Source organism: Carassius carassius, chromosome 24, assembly GCF_963082965.1.
Source record: "Carassius carassius chromosome 24, fCarCar2.1, whole genome shotgun sequence".
Taxonomy (NCBI): domain Eukaryota; kingdom Metazoa; phylum Chordata; class Actinopteri; order Cypriniformes; family Cyprinidae; genus Carassius; species Carassius carassius.
Window position 1 is genome coordinate 23,471,911 of NC_081778.1, and position 19,902 is coordinate 23,491,812.

Consider the following 19,902-nt stretch of genomic DNA (forward strand, 5'->3'; position numbering starts at 1 on the left):
GTAAACACAGTTTGGTATTTTTAATCACTGAACTCCTGGCTGTCAGTTCTTCTTACTGAATTAAACTGTCTGGCACCTTCCACAAATTAATTACAAATTACAGTCTGAAGTTCTTAAAGAAATTACTTTTTTTTCTTTGCAGCCAAGAGTTGTAAGAAAGTTCTTTGACTTAAGAAAATGTTGATTTACACCATCAGAAAGAAAGTTTTACAGTAGAGTATATAAGCTGTTTTTAATTCATTTTCTATAAAACACTCTTTGGTAACTCTGTTACCAATCTTTGAGAATATTAAAGCAAGTTTAAAAGCAAGATATTTTGATGATTTGATTATACAATGTGGCAAAAAAAAAGGCAACTGACTTCTGAGGTGTGAAAGGCCAAAATTACTATCTTAAACAGAAATTTGACTAGCTAACATAAAAAAACATCATACGACACAACAGCACACTTGACAATCAGATGATAAAGCATTGTGTATCCAGGCTATTAAAATGGCAAATAAAACCCATCACGTACTGCAATGAAACAGAAATGGACTGTGAATATGTAAACATAAAGGGATGCTTTGAAAGATCTCGAGCCCAGGATTCAGCTGTACACTCAAAGCTGCACAAATATTAAACAAATCCACTGAAAGAACACGAGTCAGTCTGATAAATAGTTACAAGTGAAAAGAAGAAGATTGGCGGTGTTCCTTCTGGTCCCTTTCTCCTCACTTCTGACACAGTTTGGCCTCCGTTCCCATTTCGCAGCGCCGTTGTAAAAGGACTATTAACTGCGCTCTCTCAAAACCACTGAGTGAAAGGATAAAGGTCAGGGTGTAATCCACCGCAAGCTTTAGAATGCCATCATGTCTCCCCCAATGTACTTGCTTTGCTTTAAGCACACAGGCCACTGTTAGCACTTGAGACTTCCACCTTAAGACATAAGAGATTTCCAGCAGACGTTAAGTATATATACACAAGTGAGGAAAAAGACAACAGTTACAGCAAGATAGGAAATCCACAAAGTGGCAACGTGGCCACCCAACTCTCCTGTCAATCTCCTCTTGAGACATATGGCACCATATATAGTAATAAACTGTGTATCCGATGATACAAGAACCAATCCTCAGAGAAAAGTACCCATGAGGGAGACATGTATCGCTAAATGTTGGTGAAACAGCATTTCCTTTTGCGATGAAGAGGCATTGGCTTCTTGATAGGCAATTGATGGAAAGCTCTGCTGGTTGAATCTGTGTGTGTGTGGATGTCAGCATTTGTGCATGCATTTGTGTGTTTGTCCTTTTAGTGCTTTTTAAGGGGCATGGCAGGTGCCCGACTCCGTTGTAAGAGCCACGGTAAAGATGCCCAACTCTCAACTCCACTGCGCTGCACAAGCAGAACACTTCTCCAAGTGATGTTTATCTTTGCTCTTCAGTCCAGCCAGCCAGCCAGAGAGAAACAGGCAGGTGTAAAATAAAACTGCCATTTTTTGAAATGGCCCACTATCTCTGCAAGCAGAGATAAACCAACCACACCACACCAAGCCAGGCTCTGGAATCGCTCACAGGTCTGAGGAAAATATGCTGAAAATATCCTAAATTAAAAAACAGCCATGACACAGAATGGTGTAATATATTAAGGTGTTTGGGGCAAAAAGGCAGAAAACTTTACTTTGCTTCTTCCTTCGGCTTTATGATCTGGGTAAGACGACAGAAAGAAGGGAAGCAGAGGTGATTAGGGGTGTGGGAGTGAGTCTGCCCGTGGTCCTGCTCCATGCAGTGAGGTCAGCATGATGGGAATTGGGGGGGGGGGGGGGGTCCGCTATCTGACCTCCAAGCAGTCCAAATAATCCAGAACAAGCTCATAACAGAAACGATACTGCTCCTGCACCACAGACAGAGAAATGAAAGAATTAGTGCAATAATTTAGATTCATATCTATCATATCTATTAGATTCATAAGTATTTTATTCTGTAAGTCTTTACGTCTCTAATGCTCATCAAGGCTGCATTTATTTGATCAAAATATAGTAAAAACTATATATATTTTTTTTATAAATTTGGTCATTTGGTGTTTGAGAAACAGTTCTTCTTATTGTTGAAAACAGTTGTGCTGCTTAATATTTTTGTGGAAACCGGATATTTTATTGTCCCTTATCAAAAATAGACAGAAATCATTAATTAATATTATTTTATTGATTCTGAATATGGTTTTGTTAAAAATAATAATAATAAAACATCAGATAACACAATGACAATACAACGACAATTTTGTTATCTTCTAAATTTCACATTTATTTATTTACACATGGTATAAGTATTTATATATGAAAAAATTAAGCCACTGTTCTATATTAGTTAGGAAGACGCCTGCTGCATACTTACTGGGGCCAGGAAAAGTAAGTGGGCTTTTTCTAGATAAGCCCTGGTCTACAGTACAGATTGTAGCAAAACTGATGCTTTTGCCATTTAACTCAAAGGCAAGACTTCCTCTTGAGATTCCCCCCATTTGTTTTGCAACCAATAATCTCTTTATTCTTTCTCTAAATACTTTGTTCTGTTTTAGTGTGACTTCACTGGCAATTCATTTTTGTACCCACCAGTGTCTCCACCATGTTGGGCTTAGCATTACGAAGGGTTTTGACGGCATAGAAGACATCCACCATGTTCTGGTACTGGATCATCTCCATCAGGATGTTGCTGGAACAGTACATTCCGCTGCGGCCACCGCCGTTCCTAGACAGACAAGAATACAACAAACCCGGCTGTCATGAGTAAAGAAGAGACACTGAGGATAGTGGAGAAACAGATCTGGCTGTGCTGCATACTGAAATTCAGTCTACAGCAGAAATCATTTATATCCAGTTAATATGAAACCAGCCTGCACCAGAGGCATAAAGAGCTTTTTGAAGATCCGCCGAGGTCTTCTGCTATGTATGCGTACGTTACAACTGCGGCAGCTAGATGAGACAATGGTGAGATAATCAATCACAGTCAGTGCTTTGGCAGCTCTGGTTTAGCACTGAGAAAGGCCTGTGCTGTTCTGTATTAAAGCATAATTGATTTCATCTCCATAATCTCTTCTCTCTGCCTGCGGTTGGTAACACTGTGTGACAGTTTTGAGTGATGTGCTTCTGGGCGGCGATGGGAAACAAATTTGTGCCTGGGGTTCCAGATGAGGCGGCTCAGTGGGCAGGAGGGGAAACGAAGCCAAACGAAGCCATGGGGGAAGTCAAGTGTGCGGTTAAAAGGATGATGACCATGTTAACACAGTGAGTCTGGGTATAAGTCCCTGTTTAAAAAATTATTTTATCTGAGAGCTATTTTGTTTGTTTAATTATTCATGTCAGAATATTGTTCATGATTTGTTTGCTAAGGTACACTGAAATATATTATGCATATATTATCTCTTTTCTGGCTTACTGGCATACAGAGATAGGGGTCACAGCACACACAGATAAGACTGTGTGAAGACAAGGATTAATTGTGCCGTTCAAGGGCACAATGGCCATCACCCAGGCCATAGCAAGGAGCTTCAACAATATACAAGGCAGGAACGTCACCTAATGGTCAATGTGCATTTTGCCATTCAGTGTAGCTGCTCTTTGATTAGCTAATTTATTTCTGCTCTTCAGTGTTAATACAATGCTTTTATCTTTTCCTTTTTCTCTTTGATTTGGGCTGTACTGTATTAGCCTATTATTCTGTTTTAGATGTATATGTAGAAGTTTATGGAAGGGTTGTGCATCATTCAAAACTGAAATATTGCCCTTTATTTAATCAAATTTAAACTACCATTCCAAAGTTTGGAGTCTGTAGGGGTCAGTTGAGGTCTTTTTGGGGTCTGTTTTTAACATTTTTTTTTTTTAAGAAGTCTCTTATGTTCATCAAGGTTGCATTTATTTCATCAAAAATACAGTATTATTGTTATAATATTATTGTGAAACATGATTACAATTAATATTAGTTTTCTATTTTAATATACTTCAAAATGTAATTTATTCTGGTGGTGGCAAAGATTAATTTTCATCAGCCATTACTACAGTCTTCAGTGTCACATGATCCTTCAGAAATCATTCTAACAGGTTGATTTATTAATATTTTGTTGGAACCTGGAATCCCTTTTTTTTGGGGATTCTTTGATAGATAAATAAAAAGTAAAAAGAACAGCATTTATTCATAATTTTATAAAAAAAAAAAAAAAATATATATATATATATATATATATATATATAGGGAATATATATATAGGGAATATATATATATAGGGAATATATATATATATATATATATATATATATATATATATATATATATATATATTTATTTCTAAATATTTAAGATTTATTTATATAAAATATTAATCTCAAAATATGTCTTTACTATCACTTTTTTTAATTAGTTCAACATATCAATTCTGAATAGAAGTACTGACCTCAAACCTTTGAACAAATATCCCCACCCAAATATCTAACCCTGAATTTGTGAATGGTAGTGCAAATTAGTGCTGGGCGGTTTGACCAAAAATTTATATCACGGTTATTTTCAAAATTATACCAGTTTTCCGGTTTATGACGTTTTTTTTTTTTTTTTTCATAATCAGGTGTACAATGCATTTTCTGCTGGTTGATATTCTTGTTACTCTTTTTCTTGTTTTAAACCTAGCCAAAAACCCATGTGACTGCGTTTCCATGTCAATCCATGTTAATTTTTCCCGCGAACAATGCACTTTCACTTTAATTCAGGGCCTGCAGCACAGACTCAGTACGTTAACAATCGCTGCACTGCTGCAGACGCACCGCTCCTTAAAACGCACTGACGGACCGCAATCTCGTGCAGCTGGACTATGTGTGAAACAGTCGTTACAACGTAACACCGGAGCACTGCTGTGTTTACCCTCAGCACGCCTCGCAGTCACTGCTTAGAAGTGCAACATTGTAAAGGGTCCGTCTGAAACAGTGTCGGGCGGCCGTGGCGCAGCATAATGTTCATTCTGAATGCTGAGTAATTAAATACACCAGTATGGCGGTATATTCAAAATTAACATCGTAACGAAAATATAGACCGGTTTTCGGTATGAACCGGTTTACCGCCCAGCACTAGTCTAAATTCTATTAAATTCCACTTCCTGTAGTTCCAATTTGACTTTTTTTCAAATATATTCTAAAATAACAAAATCTCCAATTGGAATGTGTTTGGAAACACTTTGGCTCATGGATCTTCCAGTACTTGTATTACTGATGAAGAGTGCTAGTGCACCTGCTAGACCAGACATACATCTCGCCATGCAAGTAGAAAAAAATGATCTGTATCTGTTTGCATCAGTTGCTTGGGGAAACATAAATCAATGACACACTGCAGAGGACACATGGTGGAAGTAAAAGATGTAGTTAAGCACAGCAGGACTGCATCATTTAGCTGATTTCTCTTTTTTTTATCATCTGTCTGTATCTGATTAGCAGTCCATAGAGCTTATGAAACATTACAATATACAGTTGCAGGAGTGTATTACCGTGCAGCAGAAATCAATAGACAGAATACCAAATAATCTAACCAAAACATTAACAAAGAAATATGAGAATACACTTAAAAAAAGCAACTGTTTGTTCAGTTTAGCTAATTAAAATCAGCTAATGCAACAACATTCTTCATCACGTTATCACAACCTAATTAATTTGTGCAAATTTAATTTGAAAAATGGAAGTTTACTTAATCTACAGTATTTGCATTAACACTGAATAATTTTAATTGGCCATAACTGAATGTACAGATATCCAGATGTAAACCTAAAGAGACACAATGGAAATTGATTCTAAGAAATCTAACAAAACTACTTACAGGCAGTGGACGACAGTACGACCTTCCCCACACTCCCTCTGCCACTTCTGCACGCTGGCCAGCAGGTTGAGGAAGGCCTTTTTGGAGTCAGGCACGTCACGGTACGCAGACCAGCGCAGGAACTGGAACTGGCACACGACCAGCTGACCCTCCTGCAGCTTCACATGGATGAGACAGGGAAAAGGAAAAGTCAAGATCAGTAATGCATCAACAGCTGTGCATTTGGGCTTGTTTATGAATGTGTACAGTAGCGTAGGACTGTTCTCCATGCTGAGGTCTCAGCAGTGCCAAGTCAGCAGTGTTTAGATTGTGATGAATGAGTGTGTTGGGAAAGGGTTTCACTCGGCTGGGGAAGAAACACTGTAAAGCTGGCCCTGATCCACGCCTACTTTGGCTTCAAACACAGGAGGTATTAATATAGAGCCTTGAGGCACACCCTGAAACTGGGTTGGAAGTGAGCGCATTGAACATAGCTGAGCGACACAATTTAAAATGTTATTCCGATTTGTAAACAATTGATAGGACATACAGAGATGCCAGATGTAGTTAAATTAGGTCATAGGATGTATTATAAAGTTATATTCAAATTAAAGGAATTTTAAATGAAAATGTAGCTGTTTTTTCAGATAATAATGCTCAATGAATCTCATTCATGTTCAATCTAAATATGGTCAATCTGAATATGACCCATTGTGCCATCAGTTGTTGCATATGTCGTAAAGGGTGGATAAGGGGAAACTTTTCCAGTAAACAACCCTTTTTTTAAACATAATCTAGCAATTACAGAGTTTACGCACTTCACTACCAATTTTAAGTTCCCAGAATGTCCTGGCAACTTTAGTTTTTGTTTCCCAAAGAGGACAATTTAACAATCCCTGCTGATTAGCCTTTTTTTTTTAATGTTTAGGTTCCAACGTTCTATCCAACCACTATATTCCAATATCCTTTAGCCTACTGTACATCAAAAAATTAGACTACAAACCACGTCTTGTTTTTATCCATGATTTTATCAATCATTAAAATGAGCCAAGCGCATCATCAAACATAATATGGAGGATTAAACTAATATGCCAGATTTAATTTAATTCCATTAACATGTAAGATTTCCTGGATAATCACAACACATGAATGCCCATATTTCTAAGCGATTTCAAAAAAACGAGTCTCTACAGAAGACATGCAACAATGCAGAAAGTGAACCATTTAAAAGCAGAAGCGTACAAAAACAGTAACACTAACATTCTCCACCACACAATCTAAGCAAAAGAGATGTCACATTTGAATAACACACGCACCCACAATAACAAGCGCCCCCATCCACACACCCCCTTAATCCCCTCTACAGCGCTGGATATGCCTTCCCCCCCACTCAATCGCCTTAGTTTCTAACATTCCACAGATATTCTGCCTGCCAAGCATTATAACACTGTGACATCTGTCAAAAAAAACATCGAGCTGAGAGTAAAATGCAGGTGTCTATTAGGCAAAGAACACTATGATAAAACATTCACAGAGCAAAACAGAACAAAATTAGCCCTTACTATTATGACAAGCTAGGGCAAATTGAAAGTGGTAAAAATTACCTTCTGTGGCATACTCATTATGTATGCTTCATATCTGCAGGCTTATAAAAACTTATTTAGGCATCTGTCCTTGTCTGCGAAAGTGCCGCCATATGAAGTGCCATGTGCTGATGGTATGAAAATGGATATTCTGAAATAGCTTTTCCTCTGTTCTTTAATTGCTCTTGTAGCTTTGGCTGACAAATATATTGGACTGACAAACCCTATTCATTTAACTCTTTATCTTTTAGTCTATGTAATAGGCCTAAAAATGCTTTCAAAGCTTTTCAAATATTACATAAAAATCTCAATTTCCATTATTTTTCTTTTTTACTTTTGGAATTAAGCTTACAGTTAAAAGGCACAACATAGTGATCACCTGGTCTCATTCAATTCTCCCAGAAAAATTACTTTGGAATCTACTTTGCATTTCTAGAAAGAACATTAAGAGGCTCATTTGCACAGCTGGATTACTTTTTACCTTATGTGTACCTTTACAGGCCCAAAAGGATCAAGTGAGTAATCTTTATTTTTAAAAAACGCTTCTGTATGTAATTTTGCATAATTGCTCATAAGGGGTATAAGGGTATATTTAGGGTCTGCGAGGGGCTACAATGTAATAAGGTAATATGAGGAAAACTCCTCATATATTTTAAATCATTGATAGAACTCACTCTTGTCACGTTTTTGACCCGGAAAAGCCGCGTGATGATGTCCTCATCTGCAGACATGGATAGAAACTCCACTTGCATAGGACCATACTGCTGAAGACCTGGTTCAGGCCAGTACTGCACACAAGGCTGGAAAGATAGGAGAAAATATAATTAGATATTAGACAGAAGGAGAGAGAGAATGAATGAATGAATGAATGAATGAATGAATGAATATACAATCTCTCTCTCTATTTGAATAAAAAACATAATTCAGCATTAAATGAGTTTAAGACGTTTATGAAGGTGTTCTAACCAATTTTCATGGACTGTTTAAAGTATAAATAGAGAAGAATAGAGAAGAAAAGGAAATTAATTCTGGAGGGAGCAAGATTCTGGAGGAAATAGGTCTAGAGGGCTCTGCAAGGGAAAAGTGTCTAGACTTGAAAATAGTCTAGACTTTAAAATAAGGCTTCTGAAGAAAGTGTATTTTACAGTATAGCTGCTGAACATATGATGATCAAGCAGGACAGTCAGAAGCCAACCCCCCATTATCTAAAAACCCAAAAGGATTTCAGTCCAAGAATGTGATGTGAAATGAATGAGATTCACCATTTTTATCATTCAATCGAATTAATATATCGACTCATCTGTATTTGGAATATGTTGCAGCCTTAGAATTCACCATCCATACATATGAAATGCTGTAGCCTTACTAAAAAGAACTGAGCTGAAATTAAACGGGTGGAGACGAAGAGAATTGGCAAGAAAGAGGAAGAACATTAATGACAGCAAAGCAAGTGAGGTGATAAATATTAATACTTATGGACTGCAGAGAGCAATCATGTGAATGAAGAAGAGGGAGAGACATTAATCCACCACAGTGAGAAAAAGGAGCAGATCAACTGCGAGAGTGACACTGAGTAACTGCCGGCATGTTAGCGCGTCAGGGTTTTCAGAGAACCGTGATCGAGAAGAGCACCGGAACGCAACTCCACAAACTCAAAGGGAAGCTTTATGTAAATGAGACTTGACTATATGCTTATGAATATAGAACATTTCACAGGGAGATTCACAGAAGCTGGGGACAAAATAGCTTAATCGACTTCAAAGGACATGCGATGATGCAAATGTAAAAAGGCAACCTATAAAGATGAAAAGAAAGAACTCCCAAAGTCCTCTTGGTCACTGCATTTAGAGGAGCTTCTAGTGGTTGTGTGGATGCTTTCACTTACCCAAGCAGAGTTTGATTGGTTCAGCTGATTCAGCATGACCACAGAGGTGCAGCCGTAGTCAAACACCAGCCTCCAGAAGTCAGAGGTTGTGCCGGGCAGCGGGTGCGGGGTTACAATGAAGGCAGCAGGCCGGTGGAAACTATCCATCAGTGCCGCGTTAATGTAGTTGTTACTCTCTCCCTCAGTGGTGACCAGAAAGGCGAGGGCCCTGTCAGGTGGGAGAACATCCATACTGCGATTCTTCTCACGGTTTCGTGGTAACAAGGCAATGCTGCACTCCTCCACGTCCAGATGAGGAGTCACAGAGTTTAGCGTCTGAGGGGAAAAAGAAATGGAGGATATGCTAAACAACTGAAATAAGCTTTGTCGTTTTTTTTTCCTTTGCTTGAGGCTTCACTGACAACTTCGATGAGGTCAGTGGGTTTATTATTATCCCTGCCAATATGTTTATTAATGTATCTCTATGACATCAAAAAGTTGTACATTTCTATAATTAATTTATAATATAATATAATTACTCATTACAGTTTTTGTTAACTGAAAGAAAAGCTACACAATTAAATAATAAATAAATAATAATTATAATACATAAAAAAAAGAAATGTCACCATGGAAATTAAAATAAAATAATTATTTATATATATCTTAAAAGATCAAATAGGATTCTTTCTTAAAAAAAATTGAAAAAGCGAAAAAAAGAAAGAAATATGTATTGTCATACATAACAAATACTGTTTCTATAACCTCCTCAAAGTCAGGAAAAAATTGTGCAAATCATACAGACATGATACATGCACTGTTCCCCAAGGAAAACCAAAAGGTAAACAGATTTGCTGTTATTTACTACAGCCAAAGGAACTTGTATAACAACAATTCAACAGAAAGTGTCTACATAAACATCAAAAATATATATGTACAAAACCCATTATAATATGCTCCATCAGTACCTAATAACTATAGAACAATATACTGTACACCTTGTTATCCAAATCAGCCTTCCTGTACTTCTGTTTCAAAGACTCAGCAAAAAATTGCTTATAATGAATGCATTATAATTCACCTGGAAAGTAAAGTCAGAAAAATGCAATGTAGAGGTAAGTGCAGGAGAGCAAGGGTAGTTCTCCCTGCCTTCCACTGAATCGATAAAACTATTCTCAGCAACACATGTGGAGTGGTACATCTTTTATTAAATAACCTTCACCGGCCTTTCGCTCCCTGGGGATCTGTGGCAAAGTGAAACACGGCTGACCACTGCTCCCAATGGACAAAAAATGCGACGTATTTCTTCTGTTACACGTTTGCACTACTACCTTTATTATTTATGTTCGATGTTCTAGTAAAACAATTAAAATTCTGTAATCAACAGTCCCTACTGAAGAACTTTCCTCTATGATGCCCACGTTGCCAGTGTATACAAATGAAAAAAAGGATTCTAAGTTCTGAAAGTTCCCAACATTCTGGCATTTATTACATCTCAGTTTTCTCATTGTTGCACTATGTGTGTAGGTGTACAAATGCTATGGAATGGACCCGTGTTGCCACAAGCATCACAAAAAAATGAAAAAGCGTAAGATATGAGAAAATATGCCCATATAAGTGGTTCATTTTTAACACGGCCCTAAACATTTCTATCCAACATTAGCTGGAGCATGTTTCAAATTGCAAAGACTGAGTAAGGGAACTGTCTCTAACACTAGGCGCTATGTGGAACATTTCAGGTGACAAGCGATTTGTCTGCCATCACTGAATGTGAAATTGCATCGCAATGTGACAAATCCAAAGCCAATCAGAAAATGTTTAAATGTACTGTACAATCACACAGTCATATTTCGGATTTTACACCACCGAGATCTCACAATCAAGACATTTGGGAGAAATTACGAAACATTAAATTGTTTTGTATTGTTGACAAACACCTGGAACTCCTCTCGTAGCTGTGACGAGTTGCTCTGAGAATCCACCCTCAGCATCTCTTTGTAAGCCAGGGGGAACTCGTTTACCAGGATGGCTGTCTCCCCACACAGACACGCCTCCAGGATGGCATCGTGAATGAATATGTACTGCTCCTATACAGAAAGAGATAGCAAAGACATAACTACACATATCCTGCTGTAGACTTCACATTTTGATTTCGTGATAATGTCTTAAAGGGTGAGCAATCCGCTCTGTTATAACTCTATCTAGTTTAACACATTCATTTGAAGTTTCTGTTGTGTGCATGAGACAAAGACATTACTGCATTAATCAGCCAATCACAGTGACAAGGAGGCACTGCTTTCTGTGATTTTTTTTAAATAATTTTTTATACCTTTTTTTAACCTGTATTTTTATTTATTTTGTAATATTTGCTTCCATTTACTTTAATTTTCTCAAATGTTTTTTTTTGTTTTGTTTTTTTTGGAGGAGGCACTGTCTCTGAGAAAACACTCAGAAACAAAGCAGAATTTGTTTAACCTCCATGTTTCGATGTAAACAAAATTTGTGGCGAGTTTCAAAGTGTACTGCGAGTGAATACATTGCTCTACATAAACAATTGCGAATGGATTAAATTAAAGCATCTGGCAAAAAATGACTAAGGTTTTAAACTGTCAAATGACTGGGATTTACATAATAAAGTTTGGATATGCAAATATTGGAACATCTAAGCAAAGGCACTTGCCTCCGCAGAGCAGACAGATGCAACAGAGATTTTTTTTTTTTGTATTAGACACCTATCAATACATGCTTTTCACTGAATTCCAAGGCTAAACATTCTGAATATTCATAGCGACTCCTACAGAGCGTATTACTATGCAAATACAAGAGATGTCATGTAATAAGTCTATTGGGGTAAAGGGAATTATGGGGAAACATGTGAGAGTCTGCACCTCTGTCTGGATCATGTTGATACGGCGAGAGCAGAGGGTCTTCACACAGTTGTAAATGTCCACCACTCCTTCACACTCCGCCATGTCCAGCATTACATCCAGCACAATATAGCAGCCAGTCCTGCCTGCTCCCACACTGAAGAGGAAGAGCGAAAGACGAATAGCAAGATCTTCCTCAAAAATGATAAAATTAGCTTTTTCTTTGAACTTAAAATCAAGCTCTTGAAGTTTTAAGACAGCTGTTAAAGTCCTATTAGACATGGAAGGATGTGACCATTCAAAGTCCCATGTAACATTTGACTGCAAACACTAACAGAAAGTACCAAAAAGTAATGCCATGGGTAAAGTGGTAAAACCAGATTTTTGGACACATATCATGTTTTTGGACATGTAACATGATAGTCCCATTGTATTCATTAAGTTACCTTGGAGTGTAGCACAAGCACAATTTTCAAGCAAAACATTTCACAAAAAGTTTGTTTGGTTTTGCATGATACAGGTGCTGGTCATATAATTAGAATATCATCAAAAAGTTGATTAATTTCACTAATTCCATTTAAAAAGTGAAACTTGTATATTATATTAATTCATTACACACAGACTGATATATTTCAAATGTTTATTTCGTTTAATTTTGTTTACTGTGTTTTATCAGACTATAAGTCGCACCTGAGTATAAGTCGCATCAGTCCAAAAATATGTCATGACGAGGAAAAAAACTCATATAAGTCGCACTGGACTATAAGTCCCATTTATTTAGAACCAAGAGAAAACATTACCGTCTACAGCAGTGAGAGGGCGCTCTATGTTTTCAGTGTAGACAAAAATTTTAGTCTTTGACTTTATCAAAATTAATTTGACATGAACCGAGAGAAATGAACCAAGAGAAAACATTACCGTCTACAGCCACGAGAGGGCGCTCTATGCTGCTCAGTGCTCCTGTACTCTACCACTGAGCAGCATAGAGGGCCCTCTCGCGGCTGTAGACGGTAATGTTTTCTCTTGGTTCTAAATACATGCAACTTATAGTCCAGTGCGACTTATATATGTTTTTTTCCTCATCATGACGAATTTTTGGAATGGTGCGACTTATACTCAGGTGCGACTTATAGTCCGAAAAATACGGTAATTCATTCAAAATTGGACAAATTCTGTTACATTCCGCGTTAAACTGTAAATTCCATTTTTATGACTGGATTCCGCGATTCCGTCTGAGTTTTCTGCATCACGGAAAACATAGAGCCCTACTATTGCTTGTAAAGAAATAAACATTTGAAATATCAGTCTGTGTGTAATGAATGACTATAATATACAAGTTTCACATTTTTAATGGAATTAGTGAAATAGATCAACTTTTTGATGATATTCTAATTATATGACCAGCACCTATATTACATATATATATTATATATATATATATATATATATATATCTTCCAAATGTTTGGGGCAAGTGAGGTAAGTAAGGTAAAGTATTTTTATTCAGGGAGTATGCAATAAATTGATCCAAAGAATCAGTAAAGACATTCATGTTACAAAATATTTATATTTCAACTAAATGCTGTTCTTTTAAACTTTCTATTCGTCAATGAATCCTACAAAAAAGTTACTCTTTCCACAAAAATATGAGGCAGCACAGCTGCTTTCAACGTTGATAATAATTGATAATAATCTTATTTGAGCAGCAAATCAGCATATTAGAATGATTTCTGAAGGATCGTGTGACACTGAAATATGGAGTAATAGCTGCTGAAAATGAAGCTTTGCCATCACAGGAATAAATTAAATTTTAAAATATATTCAAATAGAAAACAGCTGTTTCAACTTGTAGTATTATTTCACAGTATCGTTGCTTTTTACAGTATTTTTGATCAAATACATTTAGCATTAGTGAGTTTTGTGAATTGACATATTTAGACATTTCTGGCTGACAAACATGAACTGTTATCATATTATGAAACGCAGCGCTTCATACCTGCAGTGGACCACCACAGGCCCTGCGTCGAGTGGGGTGGAGGATTTGACCCGCCGAATGAAGGCTAACAGACCTGTGGCGTGGTATGGGACTCCATGCTCAGGCCACGATGTAAAGTGAAACTGACACACTTCATGTTTGGCAGAGTATCCCCTCTGAAAGACAAACATGCTCCACACTTCAATTATAATTAATATGTAGTGGATTTAATATAATTTCATTTTGATTAGAGGAATACTGAGATATAAGGAATTTGAACCCGAATTGTCCATACAAGCATCTTGGCTCAATGTGTAAAGACATACCAATAGGCCACGGCTCCAACAAAGATACGGTTGAGATTTATAAGTAGATAAGTGACACAATTTTTATTTTATTTTATTACTATTTTTATTTATTCAGGACAAACTGCAACTGGACTGTTTTTTTTATATATATATATTTTTTTATTAGATGAAAAAGATAATTCCTATTGGCTCAAAAAATCTAAGGTACCTCACTTCTGGAGTTTGTATTCCTCATGACTTGAGACATGAATTAGCAAAAGCGACAATTGAATAAACACCCAGCTCTGTGGTCCCACTCAGGGGAGGCGTTTTATGTCAACTAGACAGGCCACTAAGAGACTTCCAATTACCGCATCCCAATTGGTCGTCTGTTTGAATACACACTAAGAAAGCTTCAGCCGACAGTCTGTCTGATGGTTACTAGAAAAACCTTCCCCACCATTCGCCAAACACACACAAGCACATCATTCAACCCACAGCCAATGTTTGATTGACAGGGCCGTGGCAAGCACAAAACTCACATTAAAGGCTGTCGACAGAACTGTGTTTCCACAGGGCAGCAAAGAGGATGATAAGAGAAGACGGGGGTGAGGTGGAGGAGGTTAAATTGGGCTAATTTCAGCAAACACACCCACATTTAGCCCATTGTATCACAGAGAAGAAGAGATAATGAGAGAAGAGAGAAAGAGATGCTTTAGTTAATGTGCCCGCCACAAAGTGTTCTGAGATGAGGCAGCTCTAATCCTGGAACAGACAGCTCGATGGGCCTCTGCTAGGTATCAGGAGCTTCTCTCCATTTCATTTACAGGGCTGTCACTCTGAATTCTCCCTTACCACACACGCAAAATGGGTGCACGCATACACACAATTCACGTTCTACCCTAATCCTAGCAAAGAAGCAATACATATCAGCAGTGCTGTGTAGATGACTTAAAACTGTAGTTCATTACTAAATACAAATTACATTATGAAATTGTAAGTAATCCACCACATTCCACTTTTTAATTACTTTTAGATTATTTTTGACCCAACATCATTCATTCGAATAGGATAATCTTGTACCATCAACAACATTAAGTGCATTAAACATTAAATTACACCAAGATTTCACGAACTTTTTAATGTTTATGAAGGGACTGCAGGGGGTCTGTTAAAAGCTAATAATTAAATTTAAAAATGTAAAAAAAACGAAAAGAAAAACAATAATAAAAAATAAAAAAAACAACTAAAAAGATTAAACATTTTATTTAAAAATATATTTTAATATTTTAAAATGTAATATAGTCTAAATACAAGTATTTCATTTTTGCAATGAGATTACGTAATTCAGATTACATATAACCACTGCATATCAGCACAGCAGCACACATGGGCAATTATTTAACAGCTGGAAATACTTGATTCTAATTCTAACGATATAAGAAAATTTATTTGACATGGCTGTGATAGTTTCCCGTTTATTTCACTCCACTAGCTCTTTCTTCTTACATAACAAAATGATTTCACCTCAAATCAATAATTCATGTCCATTTATTTATTTGGTATGCAGCCGGGTAATAGGCAAGGTAATATGGAGTAACGTGACACAAGACCTGATCACCCTATCTGCGTTTATTTTGTGATAATGACCTGCTGACTGTACATTACTATGTGCATAACAGATCACATCATATCAAATGACAGAGCAAATCACACTGCTGTGTAAGAAATAAGAGAATGTTGGAGCTGTGGCTTAGAGGCAGTGTGGTTATCATGTGGGAGATACAACCCTTCTTTTCCCCATCATTTCCTGTCCTGTCTCTAGAGGAAGAGAAATCATCTCATACCCGCTCCAGGGCAAAAGTTCGCACTGTGTACTCCGCCAGCGTTTCAGTCTTCAGCAGCGTGATCTTAATGTCTCCGTACATCTCTGACTCATCTGGCCAATACTTACAGCATTTCACCTGAAAGACAAACCAAAATAAACAAACTCAGGATAGAAAGCATCAGAGGTCCAAAGCAGCATGACACTAGCACTGGGTAATAAGTGCTACGGCATATTTAAAATAATTTTGCCCTCGAATATAAAATTAAACATCATGAATATTGAGAAGTTTTTAATGCACAATTTTATGTTTCCTAAAAAGCATGTCATTACAATAGTATTATGATTCTGCCTTGTATGAGTATGAAAGTGTTAAGACCGATGTTTTAGCAGATTCTCTGATTAAAACTTCAGTAGCAAAAAATGGTATTAAATTCAGAACAATTTGATTGATTTTCCTGTAAAACTGTCTGTACATGAGCCGATTAAAAAAACTTGGCCAAAAATGTACCTTCATGACATTTTTCATATATTAAAATGTTTAAAATAATGGAGAATACTGGTGCTATCAAAGGAAAAATATTAAATATAATTCTTTGAATAAATGTAATGAAATGTTTGCCTTGATTATTTGTTTCTTAAGACATTCCAAAGCAAATACATAAAAATAAATGTATATTTCCAAAAAAAAAAATATATATATATATATATAAATATATATATATATTCATTTGATATTCAATACTTATTTTTCATTTTAAACCTTCTGGTCTGTGAGTTAAAGCTTTACAGCAATCAAGTTATTGAAGTGAAAGAACTCCCTCCTTGTTTACTGTAAACTGGGTTTATTTCTACACGCCTATTACCGTTACACAAACTGTTAGATTTGCTGTCAGACCTAAGCCATCATCCATTTGTCCCTGCTGTTCACAGCTTTTATCATAAAAAGATAGCATAGTTTTCATAACAGAGCCCCAATTTCATAAGAGGGCAGGGACGGGGGTGTTAAGAGGACTGTTGGCAGCAGACGCTGTCTCCAAACTGATGCGGGTGTGGAGAGGAAAATGAAAGAGGAAATTATGTCGGAGGAAGAAATAGAGGTGGTTTAAAAATGGTGGAACAAGTGGGCCACAAAACAAGGGAGCAGAATGCATTACATGAATGTAGGAATTATGATAATTCAAATCTTACTGTGTTGAGAGCAATGCAGATGTATTTATGTAACGGGAGCATGTGATAAGTGCACTGTATTTCACGTAACAAATGTATTGTGGGAGTACCGTGGTACTATCAGATGATAATCTGATGATTATCATATCCACAGACCATGGTATTTAAATGATACTCCATGGTACTTTTTGTGCATACAGTAATCGCATATAAAAACATAATTTTCCAAAACTACGGAAGATGAATGGAAAATTATATACCGTATTTTCCAGACTATAAGTCACACTTTTTTTCATAGTCTGGATTGTCCTGCGACTTATAGTCAGGTGCGACTTATTTATCAAAATTAATTTGACATGAACCAAGAGAAATGAACTAAGAGACATGAACCAAGAGAAAACATTACCGTCTACAGCCGCGAGAGGGCGCTCTATGCTGCTCAGTGTAGTCTACACTGAAAACATAGAGCGCCCTCTCGCGGCTGTAGATGGTAATGTTTTCTCTTGGTTCTTGGTTCTAAATAAATGCGACTTATAGTCCAGTGCGACTTAAATATGTTTTTTTCCTCATCATGACGTATTTTTGGACTGATGCGACTTATACTCAGGTGCGACTTATAGTCCGAAAAATACGGTAAATGTACATATTTCTAAGCACAAGTAAGTGTAACAGACCCACAAATACACCAACATTTATAGGCGATGAATGAATGAAATAGGCTGACTTGAATGGTGAGAGTCTTTAGTTGCAGATGAGGAAGGATCTAGAACATACCCTGCCCACCTCCACTAGCTTGGTGATCATGACGATACTAAAGCAGTTCTCTTGCCAAACCATCCTCCAAAAATCATACACTGTCTCCTGCTTGGGCCCTGCAAACAAACAGACAAACACACACACACACACATATATAGATATAGACATAGATATATGCGCATTACACACACACACATTGAATGAATGGCAGCCAGTGCTCCAGACAGTGGGTTTTAATTGACCAAGTGTCATTGAATGTTATAAGGCATTTCAGTAATCCAGAGCCTCACACAGAATAATTCAATAGCACACATGTCTGGTGAATGGAACAGTTTCTAACCTCAGCAGGTTGTGGCTCTATGATAGAAAAAGCTAATTTCTCCCATCAATTGAGTCTGCCTCGAAAATCAATTAGGGAGAAATACAGACAAACCACGAACATGTAATGATTTATTTATGGGAGATCTGAAATGATGAGAGAAGAGGGTGACCTTGTTTTAGTAGAGCTGAGAAAGGGATAGAGGGCGGTTTATGTCTGATGTGTCTCTCAAATGCAAACACTTTCTGTTGTCATGGTGGGGACTTTCCTATGACTTATATTGTTTGGAAACGGAGGTATAGAAAGCTTTTTGCATGCTGAGATTTTAAGAAATACAGCGTATAGTGTGTTCATGAATGCCGATTTCCTAGTAAGGACAGTTGGATGGCACCCAAATGTAGGTGATTGAGGTTTTATGATCTCTGATCTCACCGTTTTACTGTCTTCGACCACACAGACTGTACATTATTCTACTTATTAGACAACTACTTACAAGATAAATAAACAAATGAACATAAAATATGGTGCCAGATTTACTAAACAGAGCAAATAAGCATGAAAGTGCAATCCCATAAAAGTGTCAATGGGAGAGGAAATGTCTGCAGCTGATCTAATGACAATGCACACACAGTCCAACGCAATCTACCAAGTGGAGCACAAATTAGCTTAGGCTAGCAAACATGTAGAACTTTTGACTTTTCTTTTTTGGGGCATTAAATAATGGTGCAAATAATGTAAACTGACTACCACAAACCTCAGTAAACCACCATGAATGATTCATTTAACTCCTACAATTGCAAATGCAATAAAGTCGGCTGTAAATATAACTGTCCAGGCTTTTTAAAAGCTAACTTTACACTGTGTGTCTTTAATAAATCCTGACAGAAGGTTTTTTTTTTTTTTTTTTTTAATGCCAAAATACTGTTTGCAAGCTGTTAGTAAATCTATCCTATTACATTTTTCAATTCAAGGATGTCCCTGATTGTCCTCACATTGAGAGAAAAAATAATAATAATAACATATATATATATATATATATATACACACACACACACACACATATATGTATTTATATCTGTATTTTTGTTGTTTTCCAGTAAAAAATTCTTTTTTTCCTGGATCAGAACTCATTAGACTCCATCTGAAGGATCTCTGTGTTCTGAATGTTTCAATCTAACACACACAAACCAAAAGGCTCAGACTGAAGAGAGGAAAGAGGCTCTGCCTTCTGGGATTGGACACTGCCAGACTGAAGCATATAAACACACACACACACATCCATCCATCCATCCACAAGTCCTGTCCAGACAAAGATACTCACCCTGAGTGGCAATGAAGTGGTTGGATCGATGGTAACCCTAAAAAGAAAGAGAGAGAGGTGAAATGCTGTGTAAGCTATTTGTGTCCCAGAAACATCACTTACGTGTATCTGTTCTTAATACTCTTCAGAGCTCCA

At 36.9% G+C, this 19,902-nt stretch overlaps 1 protein-coding gene across 12 annotated transcripts in view; it reads right to left on the reverse strand.

The window, feature by feature from the left end:
• Nucleotides 1-449: 449 nt before the first annotated feature.
• Nucleotides 450-19,902, reverse strand: part of LOC132103229 (receptor-type tyrosine-protein phosphatase U-like) — a 199,738-nt gene continuing 180,285 nt past the window's right edge. For 8 of the 12 annotated variants that reach the window (XM_059508163.1, XM_059508162.1, XM_059508161.1 and 5 more), the window contains 11 exons: nt 19,768-19,804; nt 18,146-18,243; nt 16,224-16,340; nt 14,111-14,265; nt 12,137-12,272; nt 11,186-11,335; nt 9,270-9,584; nt 8,059-8,184; nt 5,823-5,980; nt 2,585-2,720; nt 450-1,869 (listed from right to left, as the gene is read on the reverse strand). In XM_059508163.1, the coding sequence (XP_059364146.1) occupies nt 1,807-1,869; nt 2,585-2,720; nt 5,823-5,980; nt 8,059-8,184; nt 9,270-9,584; nt 11,186-11,335; nt 12,137-12,272; nt 14,111-14,265; nt 16,224-16,340; nt 18,146-18,243; nt 19,768-19,804 (1,491 nt within the window). In that variant the 3' untranslated portion in view covers nt 450-1,806. The remainder of the gene's footprint in view (nt 1,870-2,584; nt 2,721-5,822; nt 5,981-8,058; nt 8,185-9,269; nt 9,585-11,185; nt 11,336-12,136; nt 12,273-14,110; nt 14,266-16,223; nt 16,341-18,145; nt 18,244-19,767; nt 19,805-19,902) is intronic. The other 4 variants (XM_059508167.1, XM_059508158.1, XM_059508164.1 and 1 more) reach the window with 2 other exon arrangements.